The following is a 19,381-nucleotide window of genomic DNA, read 5'->3' as shown; positions in this document are numbered from 1 at the left end:
TCAAAGTGTCTGTGTCTGACTTCACCTCTCGAAAACTGGTGGTAGGGAGGAATATGATCCTAATAAACTAAGATTACTTAGTTTCTTCAGCAAGACACAGCTCTACCTGGTGATCAGAGATGCTCTTGTCTTACTGTTTCCTTGGCCTTGAGGAATACATGGATTGGCCAAGAGAGCCAATCCCAGGTTTTTCCCTTTAAAATTCCCACTTAGGGAGCATGAAGACTGAATTCTTCCCAGTGCTGGCTGAGCCCTGTGACCCTGGAGGTGATCCAGCAGCGACTAATTCAAGTCCAAGTGACTAGCTGTAGAGTCAGGGGCAAAGGGATTGTTACTATAAAATCAAATATAAATCAAACATAAGTTGGTATGTTTGTCCCTCCAGTGTCATCCCCAATCAGCATTTCATCTCAGTCTTCTTGAATCCCCAAGAAAAGAGTCAAGTTTCTGGGCTGGAGAACTTCAGCCATCTTGGATGTCATGGCCAAAAACAACGTCTCCCATCACATCTCTGAAGATTAAGAAGCTCTTTTTATTTATAGTCATGCTTTTATTTCCTTCAAACATGATAATTAGATACTTCTTTAGAGTATTTTTCAACTAAGTGAACAGAATTTCTTATATTTAAATAAGAGAATCTATTAACCACATCCAGAAACACAGAAACTTTATCTCATTTCTATGCTCTTTCAAACACAGTCTCCAGTGAGTGAGGCATTTTCCCCTTTGATGTGACAGGTTTGGAAAGTCACAGGCCTGAATTTCCTGAGTCACCGTGGTATGTGGAGCCTGCCATATTTCTTTGCAGGTTTGGTTAGATCAAAGATACACCAAGGCATAGAGAGTCTCCAGACTCCACTTTCAAATTTATTCCTTGGACGCTCAAGACTCCACAGAACACTGAGCAGATTACCATTTCAGAAACACTTTATACAATAGTCAATGGGTCTCTTTGGGAGAAATTCCCTATGTCTCCAGAAAACTCTACCAGGATTATTTTCTTGGTTTACTCTGAAAGGTCATGATGAGAGAGCTGATTTTTTTCAACACTTTTATTCATTCTTCAAAAGTATGCTATCATCATCACCAATACACAGTCTACTGAAACAATAGAGTAAGATAATGAGCTCACATTTCCTTAACCTTGAGGAATGCAGAGATTGACCAAGAAAGCCAATCCCAGCTTCTCATCTTCAGAATTCCCACTTATGGACTCACTCCTCTACATCAGCTCTGGGCTGAAGAAACAAGTGACAGCATGTGCTTCCAAGAACAGCACTCTGGAGCTGCAAATTGATGCTCCTCAGTCAGGTGAGGGCTGCTTGTCAGCTCACGGGGCCTAACAGCAATGCCGACGTGTAGTGTTGAAACCCTAGTGAGCACACATGCTCCACCCATCTTGGAAACAGCCTGTGCCTTGCAATTACATCTGGGCTGTGTGAATGCTCAAAAAAATTGCACACACAAAAAGAAAAAAACAAACCAAATAGTCTGATTTCACCCAACTGTGGGCCTTTGGGGGAGTCTGCAATCAGTTTATACTTCCCTTGTCCCCTCACTTTCAGCCACCAGAATGAACAGACCTGAATTCTGACCGGGACTGGCAATGCTGGGGTGGGGAGGGGGCTGAGAGGTGCCGGGGACCAGGTTGAGCATCCCTGTCCTTGGATGAGTCCTGTCTGCCCCTTCTGTGTACCGTCTCGTCTCAGGCACAGTCGGGAAGCTCACATTACAATATGACTTCTGGGGCCTTTGAAGTTCCAGCTGCAGGGGCAAAGGCACTGGAGTGATTAGGAGCCAGCCCGTGCAGTTGAATACAAAATGCAATTAAAAGGGGACACCTGGACTGAGCGCAGCAAAGAATGTGACTTGAGCTCCAAGCAGAAAAGGGCTCATTTCATCACGCAAGAATGTTCAGCTCTCAAAGGGTTTTCTGGTTCTGAGCCCCTGCCCCAAACTTTACAGAACAAAACTGAAATGAAACCAAACCACCCTGACTTGCCGGCACAGCTATGGAATGTGTGAATTCTACCCGGTACCCCCCGCAGCGCTACCCCAAGGAAAACTCAGCTACAGAGGCGTGTCTTTCTCGCTGCTGCCCTGGGATCTCCGGATTGGACCCCTCTAATACTGCCTTATCCCAGCCCCACCAGGGCGATTTTCCCCCAGCGAGGGAGCATGTGTGTGTGTGTGTGTGTGTGTGTGTTTGGCTTCAAGCACCTCAGATCTGGGCCATCTTCCCATCATCTTTGGTCTCAAACTGGAGCTGCAGCTGAATGGGGGAGGCTTGGTGTCTGGGCTGTGTCCTCATTTGTGCATTAACCATATGCAGGGCAAGTCAGAGAAGCGGCCCTTGCAAACAGCCGCTGCACTTGCAGAATCACTGGGTCAGATCACTGGGTTAGTCGAACTTGAGCACTAATTCAAGCCAGGCACAGTTCCCAGACTTCAAGTCCCCCAGAAGAAACAGGTTTGAGCTCTGGCAGACCCTGTAGCCGTGCCAGGCTGGTGGGTAAGTCCCCGGAACCCAGGGACTATCCAGTGACTTGGACTGCCCGTTAGAATCACTCAACTACACCCCACCCCGGGGTCCACTACACCCCCCCCACCCATGGATGGAAATGGACGGAAGCAGCATCTCATGTCCCAACCCATTGTGAAAGCCCCACAAGGCATCTCCTGGGCTGTCACTTCTGGGCCTCAGATCTGTCCTCTGAACAATGGGTATAATCTACTTTAGAGGACCAAGAAGAGGAGCCAACATACATAAATACTGAAATGCCTTCACACTTCAGTCCCCAGCGCTGCAAGGGTCCCCAAGCACAGAGCCAGGAGGAAGCCCGGAGCATTGCCAGGTGTGGCGCAAACACCACCCCCATATGCCTTCCTAAATGGCAGAGCGAGTCAAACATGAGGTATTCCTATCCACTGACAGAAAACGTACTTCAGCCTTAACATCTGTCACGACACCGCTGGCGGGGCCGACCCAGGGCCAATGTGTCTGGCACATGAAGCTGTTAGAGAAACAGCTAAACATGCTGGTCTTAGTCCACCAGCATCTCGCCTCTCCCACTCCTGCTGCAAATGCATCTCCGTGCCCTGCGCTCAGTGCGAGAACCCTAAACGACTCCTGGTGGTTGTCCAGCGGCCGGTGATCCTCACTGGCTGTCAGGGTTGGCAGCATTTTCCATAAAGGGCCAGAAAGGAAGTATTTCCAGCTTTGCAGGCTCTGCCGTCTACGGGGCAGCTGGAAGGCAATGCCCTGTGTGAGCCGCACTGGGCATGGCTGTGCCAATGCATGCCTTACAGAAATGCTGAAGGGCCTCCTGGGGGGCCCTGCTGCTGCGGCTGGCCCATGGGAGCACCCAACCTCCAGAGAAGTCAAAAACTGCTCCTAGTCCGCTGGGGAAGTTTCCGAGATGGGCCAACGTGTGCGGGTGGGGGGAGTGAAGCGGGAGTCAGCAGCAGCAAAGGGGAGCTGGGTACCCAAGGCTCATCCAGGCAGTGCCAGCACAGCTGCCTCCTCTAAGGTGCTGAACACCAAAGCCCCAGCCCTTGGGCACCCCCACCCCACCTTTGCTGGGACCAACAGTCACCCCCAAAGACGTGAAAGCACAGTCTCCCCGGCCCCCAAGGCTCTGCACTAGCAGTGTCACTCTGACAGCTAACAGGATGTCCCCCGCAAAGGACTGAGCCCCAGAGCTGGACAGCGAGGAAGGAGGCAGCAGGGCTGAACTAAGACCTTGTTTCTCAGGCCGGTCACATGACCAGACACCCAGGTTGTGGCACTTCTGACCTTCCGTCATGTCCCCTAAGGCAGAGTCCCCCAGTGTGCCACTGCACACCCAGACCCTGGGCTGGGACCCACGTCCTTCCCTGCCCCTAATGCCCGGATGGTGTGTTTAAAGCCCCAGGTACACCAGCGGCACCCAGGTCACTTGGCTGCAAATTCTAGAAGAAACTTCCTGATGCCCCAGGCCCAGCATATGGAAATTTCCATTTGCGTCCCCACATCTGCTCTGCCCTGGGCAGCTGGCCCTTTGGGCGGGGCCTGCCTGGTGGAGCAACTGAGCCTTGGCAACTTGTCACTATACAAACCACCCGGGGCCATTCATTCCTGGCAATGCCTGAGGCTTTCTGGGGACAGGTTAAGTTTGAGAAAAGCCAGAAGGGCCCAAAGGACAGCACAGGGGGTCAGGCATGTGCCTTCCACGCGGCCGACCTGGCTTTACCCCAGCATCCCACAGGGTTCCCCGAGCCTGCCAGGAATAATTCTTGAACATAGAGTCAAGAGTAATACCCGAGCACTGCCAGCGGTGGCCCCCAAAACAAAAAACAATGAAAAAGAAAAGTCAGAAAACCTGTCCCACAAGGGAAATCTTCTGTTCCCTGCAGGTTAGTGAGGTCTGGAAACACGTGTGTAGAGGGGCACGGGCAGGAGGGGAGCCCCAGAGTCACTGAGTCACTGAAAGCGTGTGCGGAATGAACATGGAAACTCAAGGCAGGAAGGACTGTTCTACAAGCACCTCTGGCCCTGTCACACAGCCTGCAACGTAAGGCTCTGTGGATGTGTTTGCAATTTCTCTGGCACAAACCGTTTGGATTGACGATGGCTGTTTCATCTTTGAAATATGTGTTCCATAACCAAGATTGGAATCCTACAGACATTGCTCCCTTCCTCCTGTGAGCCAAATGGCGACTGAAGGGGTTTGGAAATCCCCACAAGGTGCTCGCCACTCACTGCTCATCGGGAAAGCAAAAGGCATTTCTTTAATGCAACGCTGGGGAGCTGCCAGCAAGAGATGCTCCCTCTCTGCTGTCACAGATGGTAGCTTCTTTCTAGCTGATAAGCTACCAGTGTGTGTGGGGGGGAACCGCAGGCAGTGTCAGCTGGAGCACCGGCCCAGGACCGGGAAGGGTCGCGTCCCTTCTGTCGGTGCAAGCACAGGAAGACGTTTGTGACCTGGAAAAGGATTTGTATAGCCATTCTGGTTAGCTCTAGCTAAGCTCCCAGAAGGTCAAGCTGGCTTGTCACCTTTGGGACAAACAGTGCTCGTGCATTCAGCCTCTCTGGCTTTGAAGCACCGAGTTGGAGGGAAATCCTGCAGCCCACACAGCCTGGCCCATGCTGAACTGCACTCATGACTCTCGTGTCTACAGCAGCAGCAGGCCGAGAGTTCCGTCTGTCTGGAAGAGCAGCAGACCTTGAGTTTCTAATGGCAAAGAAACAAGTTACATCTACCCTTGCACTGGGTGACTTGCTGCAAGTCAAAGGGTCCTTTTCCCGTGGTTCCTGCTCCCCCGGCAGAGCTAGAGAAACGGGTGTGGCTCTCTGAAAGCCTCCTGTGGCTTTCTCATTCCCCATTAAGTTAGGGTCGGTGGCCTCCCCTGAGAGGTCTGGGGGTAGGGGCTGGAGCCTTGCACACAGCAGACTCCAGTTCGATCCCCAACACCACAAGATGGTGCCCCATGCACTATAGGAGTAAGTACTGGCTAAAGTCACTCAGCTTGGGGTCACAGGGCTGGAATCTCAGCAAGACCCTACGGGCACCAACATCAGTGTGACCCCCAAAGAGCTGCAATATTTGGCTGTTTGTTAGGACAGTGCTAGAGCATGTGTGTCTCCAGGCATGGCTTTTATGCCACCCCTATATTAATGGCTTGATTGACATCCACAAGCTTACAATTCCCCTGAACTGAGTGGAAACACGGAGCTCCAGTAGACAGCATCCACAGGGCAGATGCTCAGAGTATGGGAGTGCATGGCTGGCACTTGGCGGGGGGTGGGGGGTGTCCAGATTCAACTTCTCTAGATCAGCCTGGAGCCCCCAGTTCCACTGGATAGAGCAGAATGTAGCCAAGTTTTGTCAGAGTGACTATGAGGACAAGTACCACTCGGGAAAGAAACACTCTAAATATTTTCATTTTAAAACTAACAAAAGGAGGCCCCTTACCTAGTCGGGCCCATGTTAGAAAACAGCAACTTGGTGGTACCATTTGGTATCCACTCTGCCTGCAAAGCAGCCGGAATCCAAGATTCTCTCTGGGACAAGCTTGTCATCACTTGCGTCCTTGCGAGGCTCCTAGCCAGCCTCCTGCTGTCTACTCCTGCAACAAGCCAGCCTGAGTGGGCCATGGAGAATGCACATTGAGTCACATCATTACCTGGCCCCACACCCCCATCTCCCCGGCATCTGCTGGTGTCTCCCTGCCTCCCAAAAGAAAATAAAACCCATGTCAGATGCTCCCTCCCAGGCCAGGTATTAGGGGGCAGCCAGGCATGCCGACCTGCTTCCCAGCAGGCCACGTCTCACTTCACTTCAGGAAACACACACTTCCTGTCCACTCGACTGATGTCATGCCCCAAGCTGCCCACCTCCTATAATCGGAGGGGACGCATCTCTTCTAGGTGAAGCCTATGTCAGCATCCTTTGTGCTTTTCTGCAGTTTTAAAAGCTTTCGAGTTGAAAACTTCAAAATACACAAACTGGTAAGGCAAGGCATGATTCAAACCACTCTAGGCTCCGACAGAACGGATTCTGTTGAAAGGAGGAACGGAAGAATGAGTTAGAAGGGAAGAATCCTCCCCAGCTGCTCCCTCGCCCAGGGCGGACACACAGATGACCTGGGGCCCAGTGGTCCTGTCCGTCTGTCCATGGAAATTTCCAGCCCCAGTCTGCATTTGTATTTGGCTTCTGCCCACCTGCTAAGAACAGGGATTGGCAAGCAGCCCAGACTTGTGTCACACTCTTGCGTGACACTCTTGCGTGGGTCTCGGGCTTGGCAGGGCATCTCCGCAGTCGTCCAAATACAGGCTCCTGAAGGCTCTGCTGGGTAGAAATAAGCTGTGAAGTCAGTATCCCGTTCACACACAACGTGCTTCTCAAGGACTCTCTGCTAGTTTTATTTTGAAAAATACAGTTGAAACATTTCATTTTTAATAAGGTGCCAATGTTCACACAGCGTTACAATGCAGAGACCACACTCCTCTGTGGTCATTCCAACACCGAATGCTCGCCGAGTTCATGAAAGTTGCGAGGCTGACAGTTATAGTGGCCACAAGCCTGGTGAGTGCACCCAGCTGAGAGTCAGATCCCGCTCCTGCAAACGGATGGCAAGGCAGGAAGCGGAACCTGTGGAGCGCCCAGGCCCGAGCTGCACAAAGGAAGACTATTATGATGAGGAGGTGAGTCCGCAGACCCCCCTCTTGGTTTCTCCTCTTTTTCAGCTCAGCGCCAAGCTGAAATGGATAGTCACTACTGAATGGATGTTACACCCCTTGAGGAGTTCAACTAAGCTGCTGTCACCAGAATGAAGCCAACTCCTCAAAAATGTTCAGTTTCTAGGTGCACCAAATATGTCTGTTTTTACATCTTCTTTGGAAGGTGTTTCTGGGAAGAACCGAATGTCCTGTATCTAACAGCAACCACTGAATACTGAACTGCTTCTAGCACATTCCCTTCCCCTAAAAATCTGCATCTAGGTCCATGCTAAGAAGCACTGACAAGAATTTCATCTGTCACCTTCAGGACATTTTATCTGGCATCCATCCCTCTATAGCACATTTCCGTAGAGAGAGAGTGCAAGAAAAAGATTAATGGGCCTCATTAAGGGACCCCCTTTCCACTGCATATTTGTATTTATTTACATTAAAAAATGGACTCTGAGAGAATCCAGAAAGTTGTACAAAGGTCGATATGCTTTGGTTACGGAAAGAGATACCGCATCCTTCTGAAATGGTTTTTTTCCCCTCAGCACCCCAGTTCTTGGAATCTGGCTCTTTGGTCACTGGGTAGACCAGATGGAAGACTTAAATTGGGAGACAGTAAAGGCACCCCCTGTCCCCAAACCCCTGCCCCCTGTATTTTGAGGGAGGGTGATCAAAGGCCGTGGCAGGTTCCTGTGGAGTCTAAGGTCTGGATCTGGAGACTAGGCATAGTTAAGGATCCAGGAGAGGGAGGCACCCCTTGCTCACCCTACCTTCCCAGACCTTAGCCCACCTGCCTGACCTCAGACTTCTTGGAGGAGCGTCTGAACCCCACAACCAATTAGAAGTTCAAGTTCTGGAAGAAAGCAAAGATTTTTAAGTCACATGAAGCTCCCGGGGTTGCCAACCATTCTCGGCTACATCTATATGAGGCACTGGGGGGAGGGGGTGGGCTCGGTTCTTTGAGATGACTGTGGCCCCAGGGCACTGTATACTGTTTCCTGTCCCCACTGCAGCTCCGGGCCAGCCCCGTGGCCAGCCTGGCTCATCCCCAGCCCACCTCTGAGCCACACTCTTGGAGGAGGCCACAGGGGAGCGAAGAAGGAGGATTTCAAGCCCAGAGGAAGAACCCAGCCTCGCTTGCGGCCATTCCTCCCAACTTGCCAGCCAGTCCTCTCACTCGGTGGCCGACCTGCCGCTGCTCCTGTGGGTTCTCAGAGGAGCTGATGGCGAACCGGCCTATATCAGTGGATTTTCTTCCACCAAGTCCAAGTTTCTGACGAGCCTGCTGGTGGCTAGGTTGGTGGCCCACATGAGTTTTTCACTCTGGCTGTGCGGTGACAGGTTCCGGTGGGAATGCGTCAGCCGGGAGAGAGAACAGCAGGGACGACAAGGCTCCAAGAATGTTCAGGACAGAGCAGAAATGACAGTGAGGGCAAAGAGCACAACGCACCCAAGGCCCACCCCTCCCCTGCAACAACACTCTCCATTTCATCAGAGTGACATGCTAGCTCCAAAGCTGCCTTGGCAGACTCACACATAGTAGGGAACCACGTGACCCAACTCCAGCTAAGGCCGGGTGGCAGTGGCTGATTTCCTCCCTTGCCACATCCAGCTGAGCTAGTAGAGCTCGTTCCTGGCACTCTGGCACCCAGGAAGCAATAATCCCTGGGACAAAGGGTGAAGATGATGGTGAAAGAGTCCCCAAGAGTGTGGATCCTTGAGAGGATGGGGCTGGGCCTGATTTTCCGCCCCAGTGTCTTACTCAGCATTATGTGGTTTTGGCAGGTTTGCACCTCTTTGCAGCCCAGTGCATGCACATTAATTATCCAATGATGAGGTGGACGAGGAAGAGGACAGATCAGAGAAGAGGAACAAACAGGCTGAAGAGCCCTACTCTTCGCAGATCCTACAGAGGTCCTAGACACGCAGCTCCGTTCCTCCCCACAGAGAAGATGGAGGTCCCAGGAGGAGACGCCGCCTCTGTCCATCTCAAAGACAGAGATCCTCAGCGCTCTACTCTGCCATCTGAAATAGAACTGTGTCCTGTCAGCTGACTACTAGTGTGAAAGTACACGGTTAATACATTCAAGCAGGACATTTTGCATCCTACAGAGAAGAGAATGGAATAGATTTAGAATCAATTTAGTCTCTTTCTTGCAGTCCATTTGGAGGAGTTCCCACTGAGAACTCATGCTTTGCCCTCTGTCGCCGTATTTAATCAGATCTGAGAAGGAGTGTAGTAACTCTGGGGAGCCTGTTCGGACTCTGCTACATGCTAGTTGGAAAGTAAAGCACTCTTACAGCGAGCTGGCCATCGACAGGCTACGACCCATGGAAAGTGGCATACTGATGGCTACTTCACAATGCACAGGCAGCAGCAGTGATAAATAAATGAAGTAAATGCAAGAGAGGTGCAGATGCATGACGGGGTGTGTGCACCTGCAAAGTCAGGGTGAATCCCCCGGTAGAGCAGGAAATGCAGCAGGCAGCACAAAGGCCCAAGAGATCACCAGGCAGTCCCAAGATGCTGGCCTTGCAGGGACAAATGATGGCTTCGCACTTATTCAGATGTTAGGTCAGAACCAAAAAGCAAAACAACAGTTTGAGGACAGGAGCAAGGAAGGATGAAGTCACCAGGACAACTTGTAGTATGTTCAAATGAAGTTCCTCTTCCAGCAAAGTACGAATGTCTATACTCTAGTGCAGGGACAAAGCAGTGAATCTGCAGGAACCAATAAATAACCCTAACCCTGGACCACTGGGGCTCCAAGTTTCCTGAGCAGCAGCTGCGAGCAGAAGGGACAAAGGTAGCTGGACTGGGTGCATGTGCTCCATGGACAGCTGCAACGGTTACTCCGAGCCCCGGCCCTCATGGCCGTCAGTGAACTCAATAACAAACACAGCTTGAAACTGTAGGGGTTAACACTATAAAATGTCTACTTGCTGATGGATATTGTTTCCTAAAATGGTTTCATCTTCTTCCCTTTCTTTCAAATGAGGCTTTTGTTCCCGATGCCCCCCAGCAGACAATGGTTCATGAGGGTAATAACATATGATTTACATCTTTAAAATTACACAGTTGTGTTTTCCTCGGAATCAGTGCCACCTTGCTTCTAATTAAACATGATGGATTCGGGGTCCTGGTTTGCCATCTGGGCCATATGTCTCAGAACGTCCTTTTTTGTGATGATGCCAAGAAGTCTCCTGGAGAAAAACAAAATACAGAAACAGGGTCAAGCATCACAATGGTGACTCACGCCCTCTTCCTTAACCCCCTGTGGCAAGACATCTCTGGCCTGTCCTGCAGTGGGTTAGCTGAATGGGCGAGGAGGTGGGAGATACCTTCTCATCACCAGCTGTCTCTCTCCTCACCTGCCAGTCAGAGGCAGAGGAGCCAGCAAAAGATTCCAAGGTAACAGAGAACTGACTTTAGAGCCACCAGACCCAAAGGCCTGGGTCCTTGACAGAGTGGGGAGCAGGGAGAGCAGGCCCACTGCCACCCATGCTAGACAGGACTCAGGAGTGACACAACACAATGCAGGAGATGAAGAGTCAGAGAGGCAAAACTACAAACAACTTTAGAAGGATTTATGGAAGCCATCATTAAAACTTGGCCACACTGCAGAAATTCTATGCATAAGGTATGTTCATTTGTTCTGTTGGGGACCACCCACAGCACTGTCTCTCTAGCCCCAGGCACAAGGACCAAACCAAGTGCCTCACATATGCAAAGCAGTTGCTCTACACTGAGTCACATCTCTGGCCCTGATTGTAATATATTTTCAATATAAGAAATTGGAAGTAAAAGGGAGCCGGAGCAATAGTACAGCAGGGAGGGGGCTTGCCTTGCAGGCAGCAGACCCAGGTTCAATCCCTGGCACCTCATAGGGACCTCTGAGCACCAGTCACCCCTAAGCATCACTAGGTGTGGCCCAAATACCAACAAAAAGAGAAACTGGAAATATAAGACAATCACTACTTCTATTTTTAATCCTATTTTTAGTTCTACAAGAGTGCAATCTGCCATGTGTCTAGGATCACATATGTAAATCATCCCCTCTCCCAGAGTGCCATTGCTTTAAACTGACCAAAGCAAGGCCAGTCGGCAAGCTCACTGGCCTAGGGTAAGCGGGGAGCACAATTCACAAATGCTCTACTGTCAGTGTTCTCCAACACTGCTAACCTGTGCAACAAAAGTCCTGGCCAGAATCGTGATGCCATAAATACTGTAATGGTCATGTGCCACCCTGGATCTCACCCCAGGAAGAAAGGGAAAGGCTCAAAAGAAAAGCCTATACACAATCCCTCTGGAGAAAAGAGGCCCTGTTGGCCTATAAATTTGCAAAATGCTGCCCACCAGGTTTTGGTCACTCCCAAGATAAGGAAAATGGAGAAGTAAACTAGGATGGTCTCACACTGGTATATTGTAGAGCCACTAAAAGGACAGTCCTCTGTGCTCTGCCTGAGTAAAATGATTGTATGAAAAATCAGAAAGCCCCAAGAGAGAGTATGGGGAATATTGTCTGCCATGGAGGCAGGTAGAGGGTGGGAAAGGGGGGGTATACCCGGGATATTGGTGGTGGGTAATGTGCACTGGTGGAGGGATGGGTGTTTGATCATTGTGAGATTGTAACCCAAACATGAAAGCTTGTAACTATCTCACAGTGATTCAATAAAATTTTAAAAAATTAAAAATAATAAAAAAAGAAAAATCAGAAAGCCCCACTGCAAGGCACCAGCCCCTGTTTCATTAATACCCATGGACTCAAACTCATCTCTTACTATCAACAAGTAAATTCGAGACGGGAATGTAAATGTTCCGCATACAAGCTGGTTACTCCTGGCTATGCAGATAAAGGTCAGAAAAAGTGTGAGCAGAAATGCTGACCGCAATGGACTTGAAGCAATCTTGAAAAAGTGAAGTTTCTTGAGTTAGTTTCCCCAACTGTCAACACAGAGCAGATACTACCTCCCACCCCACCAGCCCAGAGAAAAGTAGCCAAAGGAACCTTAAAAGCATGCGAACCCAAAAGAAAGATGACATGGCCCATGCTGAAACAATGCATAAGGACTATAGTGGCAATCCATAGAAACAGGGAATATCATCTAATAAGTGGGGTAAGTAGGACAATTAGAAAATTGGCATTTGGTGGCATTCAGTATAACAGTATGTAGGTTTATGTAACAATTAGGTTTAGTATATAACTATAGACTAGTTTCATATATACTAGTTATATACTTACATATACTATAATAATTAGTTTCAATAATAATTATCAGAGAGATAACACAGGTGTTTAAGTGCTTGCCTTGCACATGGCAAATCCAGGTTCGATCCCTGGTACCACATATGGTCCCCAGGGCACTGTCAGGAGTGATCCTTGAGCACAGACCCAGGAGTGAGGCCTGAACCCTTCCAAGTGTGGCCCAAAAGCCCTTACCTTCCAAAAAATCACCAGTAGATTCCCTAATCTCTAGGGAAATGGTTGCCAGAAAACAGAAAAGACACAAGGATCAAGATTATATAGAAGAGAAGTGGGGGCTCGAGTGAACCACGTGGGAAGAGCTGATGCTACAGCACCAGCTCCACGGGATGGGGGCCCAAAAGGACTTAAGCCAAAGAACGAAGGAAGTCAATCCAGAGTGTGAGACTATAGGTCTGGATTCTTCAAAAGCATGTCAGAAGTCACAAACAAAAACGGACAGGGAATTGTTCTAGACAAAACACCCAAGAGATAAATCAAGCAAAGACAAAGTGTGAAGCCACATGGAATTCGGCACTGGAATCTCAGATGAACTGGCTGAGGGATGATGTGTCAAGCTGTGAACTGCATCTAATCACATGCGAGTAGGTATGTAGGAAAACAATCGAAGTCTTAGAAGCTGTGTGCTCCTATTCAAAAAGTCATTCCCAGAGCCAGGGAGATAGGACTGGGCTAAAAGTACTTGCTGTGCATGCAGCTGACCCCGTGAGACCACCAGTACCACATACGGGCCCCTGAGCACCAAAACGTGTCTCAGTTTCCTCTCCTACCCCACTGATTGACCAAATTTTGAAGCAGCCAAGATGTTCTTCAGTGGGTGAGTGGTTAAAGCAACTGTGGTACTTTATTCAGCACTCAAAAGAAAAGAGCTCTCGAGCCATGAAGAGAAAAGAAGAAACATCAAGTGTACATGACTTGGTGAGGCTGCACACAATGGTTCCAATGTCACAATGTTCTGGAAAAAGCATGTTTGGAGATTGCCAGGGGCAGGGGACTAGGGAGTGACTGGACGGAGCAAGGATTCTTGGGTCAGTGGAGCGACGCTGTATGATCCTGTAACAATGGACAATCGTCATTTTCTATCTGTAAAAATCCAGCTGAAATACAGATTAGCACACATGAACCTGACCGTCAACTGGCCCTTCCTTAGGAGCCAGCAATGAGAGTGTTGTATATTTGTATCACTGAAGCAAATACAACATGCCCACGCAAGGGGACTGTAGAGGTAGCACAGTAGGGAGGGCACTTGCCTAGCATGTAGCTGACCCAGGTCTGATCCCTGGCTTCCCATCCCAAGCACCACCAGGAGTAATTCCTAGAGTCAGGAGTTACCCCTGAACATCGCTGGCTGTGGTCCCACAAAAAAAGTATAAAAAAACACACCCATATAGGATGGGGACTAGGGAAACTGAGGGCAGTGGAGAGGGTACATGAGCTAAATCTTCTACAAACCAAAAACATTCTTAATTAAGAAAAACCAATCCCATTCACAAAAGTCCACGTGTGAGGTATGAGCCGAGTGGGGCATGGTTGCCTGAGACAAAGCCAGGAAGGCGTTTTCCATCCCAGCTGCTCAGAGCTGCTTTGACTTGAACCGAGTTCATGGATTACTTATCCAAACGCAGTGAAATTCAAGATGCCCCATAAAACCAAACACTGCCACATTGAGCCTGCCAAGCTGGGGGCTGCTCGGACCAAGCACAACGGCCATGGAGCTTAACAAGAGGAGGGCCTGTTCCCACCGTGCTGGGGACTGCGAGGCCAAGACGGGGGGCAGGGGTATAGGCAGGTTTGGTTCTTTAGAGGCTGCTCGCCTGGCCTCGCAGGTGGCTGCTTTGGGGCCGCGTCCTCGCATGGCCTTTTCCCACACGACCACCTGTGCAGCCTCTGGGGCCTCTCTGTGTAGGGCCTTCAGTTACCGCAGGTAACTGGAAGTACTTCTTTACAAGTCCTATTCTCCAAATACAGCCGCATGGCAGGTTACTTGGCCCTCAGGTCACAAAAGTCCTTCAACACTCATTAAAATCAAAAGGGAGGAAGGCTGGGCTGGAGCAATAGTCCAGCAAATAAGGCACTTGCCTTGCACAAAGCAGACCCATAAAAGGTTAAATCCCATAGGGACCCCTGAGCCCAGCAGGAGTGATCTCTGAGCACAGAGCCAGAAGCAAACCCTGAGCACTGCCGGGTGTGCCCCCCCAAACAAACAAACAAATAATAAAAATAAAAAGGAATGATGGGAAGGGAAGCAGCTGCTCCCCAGAATCTGAATCTCAGAGACCTGCGATTGGGATAGCAGATTAGGTCACAAAGATGGAGCACTTCAAGGTATTCTCAGCAGTGACATGCGGGCCATGTGTCCCCACAGCAGCAGCTCTTTTCTTTTTGTCACTAATACCAATGTCTACTATGAAGCCTGGCTCACACAGTGGTGCCCTAGAGAGCCATCAATTGGACTATGTCCCTGTTCCTTCAAGAATAAGCTCCTTGTCCTCAGAAAAGGTCAACACACTTGGAACTTTCTCGAGCTCTCAAACAGATTCTGAGCAAAATGATGATGAGGCGGGGCCCCTGGATGGCACTTAGTGCCCCAGAGCTAGCTATGTCAAGGCTCTGGGTTTGTGCTCTAGCACCCCAACCCCCCAATATAAAGCCAATATTACTTTGAAAAAGGTCTGACTTGCTAGAGTCTACAAAGTGATGAGAACCCTACTCTCTCTCACTCTCACTCTCTCACACACACTATCTATAAAACCTAGTTTCATTGTTTTTTCTTTTGGTTTTGGGGTCACACCTAGCGATGCTCTGGGGCTCTTCCTGGCTCTGCATGCAGGAATCATGCTGGCAGTGCTCAGGGGACCCTGTGGAATGCTGGGGATCAAACCCAGGACGGCAGCATGCAAGCCAAGTGCCCTCCCCGCTATGCTTTCTCTCTGGCCTAGTTTTTCTCCCCTTACCTTTACCTTAGTGTTAGTGTCAAAAGATCAGGCACTTGCATCAAACTCCTGTCAAAATCAGGCCACGACGATGTCCAAAAGCCAAGCTGGTGACAAGGGCAGTGAGGCAATAGGGCTGCAGGTCCCAGGCCCGTAATAATGACTATCACCAAAGAAAAAATCTCCGTGCCCGCCAGATGAGCAGCGAGGTCCACAGGGTTCACGAGGGGCACAGAATTGCCTTGGAAATTTCAATCCAGTGTCTGGACTTCCAGCGCCTTTGGGGAGCAGTTGGAGGGAATCTGGTGGAAGCGAACCCGCCGGGACTTGGCCAAGCCACCCCTCAGAGGGCAGCGGCAGGGTTGTCCTAAGAATACCACCCCAGCCCAGCCGGGTGGCCCAGTGAGCCACACCCAGGGAAAGATGCCACCATCTGCCCTGCTTACTTGTCCTTTCTGGGGCCCCAGGCCTCTGTCCCTGGCCTGGCTTTGTCTTGAGGCCGGCCTGAGAAGCCCCGGGAGCGGGGACAGCACATGGCCAATGGAGATGGAAAACGCGAGCTGGCTCCAGGCGTGCCTGCCTGGCAGGACGCCCGAGGAGATGAAAGGCCGCCGACCAGCCTCACTTGCCAGCACTAACGTATCAGCATCTGTGTTTGTTTAAAATACAGAGAGCGAAGGAGAGAGAGTGTGAGTTTGTTTTCTCGCAGAACATTCGGAGCCAATTTCGGCACCCAGAATTCACAGGCAAACCTCCTGGGCTTCTCGGTGAGGTGTGAGCGGGCGTTCAGGGCCGAATTTCCTGGCAGAACTGACACTGGATTATTATTCTAAAGGAGACGAGAAGCTGCTAGCCACTGGAGGCACCGTCCACCGCTGCAGTGCGGAGGCCGAGCGCGGGAAATTCAAGCACAAATTCGACCAACTGCAGCCAAGTGGGGTCTCCCTAGAGACTGGGGAGAAAGGGCCACATATGGTTCTCCCGGGGACCCAAGCCATCAGGCTGGGCTGACTCCCCCTGCCTGTGCCACCGAGAAGTACCGATATCTCGAAGCCACCAGCAGAGAAGATCCCCAGGCGCAAAGCCATGCTTGTCCGCCTCTTCTCACTGACCTGTTCTAGGGTCAACTCTCGCGCCAGATGTAGGTGGGGCTCAGGGCTCCGCCCTGCTGCTGAGTTGCCACCTGCACCCACGTGTCCATGCCAGCCTTTCTAGGAGCGACACCAGAGGGCAAACAAGACAGGGTCCCACAGAACATCTGCAGGCTACAGCCCTGGCCTCTCCCTGGCATCCAGTCCCAAGGCCCCCCACAGCAGTGACAGACACCTGTTGAGCCCAGTAATGCTCTGGCACCTGGACATTACAAGGTCCCAAGGAGCACCTGGAAGATGTCCAGAGCAAAGGGTCACACCCCAAATCTCGTGGGGGGGTGCCATCACATTGGGGGAAGACAGGCTGGGTTAAAGCCCTATGAACGCTGATGTTGTCAGAGCACGAAGCCTCTGAAATCCATGAGGGTCCATCCTGAGTCCGACACAAGCACCTCCACCACCCACAAACCCGCAGCCTGGGCTGGAGCGGAATTAACTAAGCCGGTGCCCCAGCTTCGGGCTACCCTGCCTGCACCCAGCCCTCCTCCACCCACATTCGGAAGCAAGACACAGAATTCGGGGCGCACCTCTGAGCCTGCTCAGGCCCTTAAGAAGCTTGGGTCAGGCAGGGCTCGCTTCCCGGCCTGCAACAGCACCAGGCTAAGTACCACTGCTGTGGTCGAGGCAGCTGTGGGCCCCCCAACCTCGAAGCTCGCCCACATCTGTTTTGAAAACTTTAGTTGTTTCAGGGGTCAAGGCGCAGGGTCATTCTTCTTTTTGTTCTTCAGCCATGCCAGGAATGAAACCCAGGGCCTGATGTGCAAGGCAAGTGTCTCCCACGGAGCACCAGCCCAGCCCCTGCAGGAGACATGTCTTAAGGGTTTAAAAAAGATGTTGTGGGCTGGAGCAATAGCACAGCGGGTAGGATGTTTGCCTTGCACACAGCCGACCTGGGTTCAATCCCCAGCATCCCATATGGTCCCCTGAGCACCGCCAGGAATAATTCCTGAGTGCAGAGCCAGGAGTCACCCCTGAGCATCGCCAGGTGTGACCCAAAAAGAAAAATAAATAAATAAATAAATAAATAAATAAATAGAAGAGATGTTGTGTGCTGTGCGCCTGGCCCTGCTTTTCCCTCAGCCCTGCTAGGATTCAAAGGCAAACCCTAGCCAAGACCCAGAACAGGCCCTACCTCCTGCCCACACCAAGCACCACATGGAGGTGGGAATCAGTTGCCCCTGTCCCATGATCTGCTGGTCACCCGAGCACTGAGTGCCCAAGGCCCCCCCCCGCCCACCTCTACGAGTGGAGCCCAGTCCCGTGGGCTGATGTGTCCCACCCACTTGCTCCCTGTGCACATCGCGCACGCCCAGCACTCACCCGCTCCGCGTCACCAGGCACTGGCGGAGCCCCAGCTTGCGGAAGATGTCCACCACGGTCTCCATGGGGGTGTGGTCTGTGACCGTGAAAGGGCTGAGGTTCAGGACACGCCGCAGCTTCAGGGGCTGAGGGCTGCTGGCCGGCAGCTCAGGAGGCTCCTCCGTGAAGTACATGATAGAGTTGCTGACGATGCCCTCCTGCCTCTGCCTGGCGTTCTCTAGGATAGGCAAGCAGGGACTGTCAACCACACAGCGCCTACGAGCAATGCCCCGCCCAACTCCAAACGCTCTGTTGGCAGTGCTCCGAGGACCATATGGGGTGCCCGGGACCATACCCATGTCAGCCGAGTGCAAAGCAAGCACCCTGCCTGCTGTACTCAGTATCCCAACCCCCACACCTACCCGATTTGTATTTGTTTTTGTTCGGGGGCCAAGCCTTGTGGTGCTCAGGGGTCACTCTTTGTGGGCTCAGGGCACCATATGTGGCGCCAGGGATGGAACCCAGCTTGGCCGTGTGCAAGGCAAGCACCCTACCCGTCGTACTATTGCTCCAGCCCACCAACCCCCATATTCTTAATGAGGGACTCCAGCCACGCACCTGCAAAATGGGCAGCTCAACTCAGTCAAGCTGTGTAAGGGCCCTTGTGGAGTCCCAGCATGCAACGACACCATCAGCAAGATGGGGGCTCCTTTGGGGGCCTTCATTGCTTCTCCCCAAACGCCTCAGGGCCCACAGCCCTTACTGTCCTTGCACTCCTGCACCTCATCATGGGCTGAAGTTACCCAAGACCCATTTCATGCGCATTTGGCCGCCAATGACCCTCAGCCTTTACACAGGCTCCTGGCATTAGGGATCCTGAAGTGAACAAGAAACCCACAGGCCATCCCAGGCTCACGGCCCAGAAGCTCAGCCCAAACAAGGCCTTTGGGACCAAAAAAATAACCCGAACAGCCCTGTCCACCCTCTCTGGGCACCTCCACTCCTAAAAACGGGACATTTTGTAGATTTCTAAAAAAAAATGATAGTAAAACGGTTATGGTAACAATTAGTCTACTGCTATCTGGAGCAAGGCCATGTGAGAGAAGGCTGGAGAAAAGCAGGGTAACAGGAACTCATTAGAAAGAGTTTTCTGCAGGACTAGAAGCCAGGCTATTTTAAGTCACACGTGAAATAAATCCACCCTCTCAAGATATTTCTCCAAGGCGATTTTCCTTCTGTTGGAATTTTAATCTTTCTTTTAGTTCATGGGAAAAGGTTAGGAAAAATGCACAGCAAAGCTTGCCTTAAAATGGAACCTGGCTTCTCCGATACATTTCCTGCCTTCTCAAAGACCGTCATTCACCTGTATTGTTCTTTGGAAACTAAAGTTGGCCCCGCCCGCTCTCAGACCCTTTTCTGCAGTCAAGTCCTCTAATGGAAAACTGGCAGCAACGGGTCAGGCAGAGATGGTAAAGGTCTGTGGCCTTTGGGGAGGGAAGGCCACTGGGTAAATGCCTACACGGG

At 51.1% G+C, this 19,381-nt stretch overlaps 1 protein-coding gene across 1 annotated transcript in view; it reads right to left on the bottom strand.

Moving 5' to 3' along the window:
* Positions 1-512: 512 nt before the first annotated feature.
* Positions 513-19,381, bottom strand: part of CLCN4 (chloride voltage-gated channel 4) — a 56,976-nt gene continuing 38,107 nt past the window's right edge. Inside the window, exons 11-12 of the mRNA XM_004612175.3 lie at positions 17,879-18,095; positions 513-10,414 (exon numbers count right to left, since the gene is read on the bottom strand). Of these exons, the coding sequence (XP_004612232.1) occupies positions 10,324-10,414; positions 17,879-18,095 (308 nt within the window). The 3' untranslated portion in view covers positions 513-10,323. The remainder of the gene's footprint in view (positions 10,415-17,878; positions 18,096-19,381) is intronic.

The sequence above is a fragment of the Sorex araneus genome, chromosome X, assembly GCF_027595985.1.
Source record: "Sorex araneus isolate mSorAra2 chromosome X, mSorAra2.pri, whole genome shotgun sequence".
NCBI lineage: Eukaryota > Metazoa > Chordata > Mammalia > Eulipotyphla > Soricidae > Sorex > Sorex araneus.
Note: the sequence above shows the minus strand (reverse complement) of the source record. Positions and strands in the feature narration are given on the sequence as shown.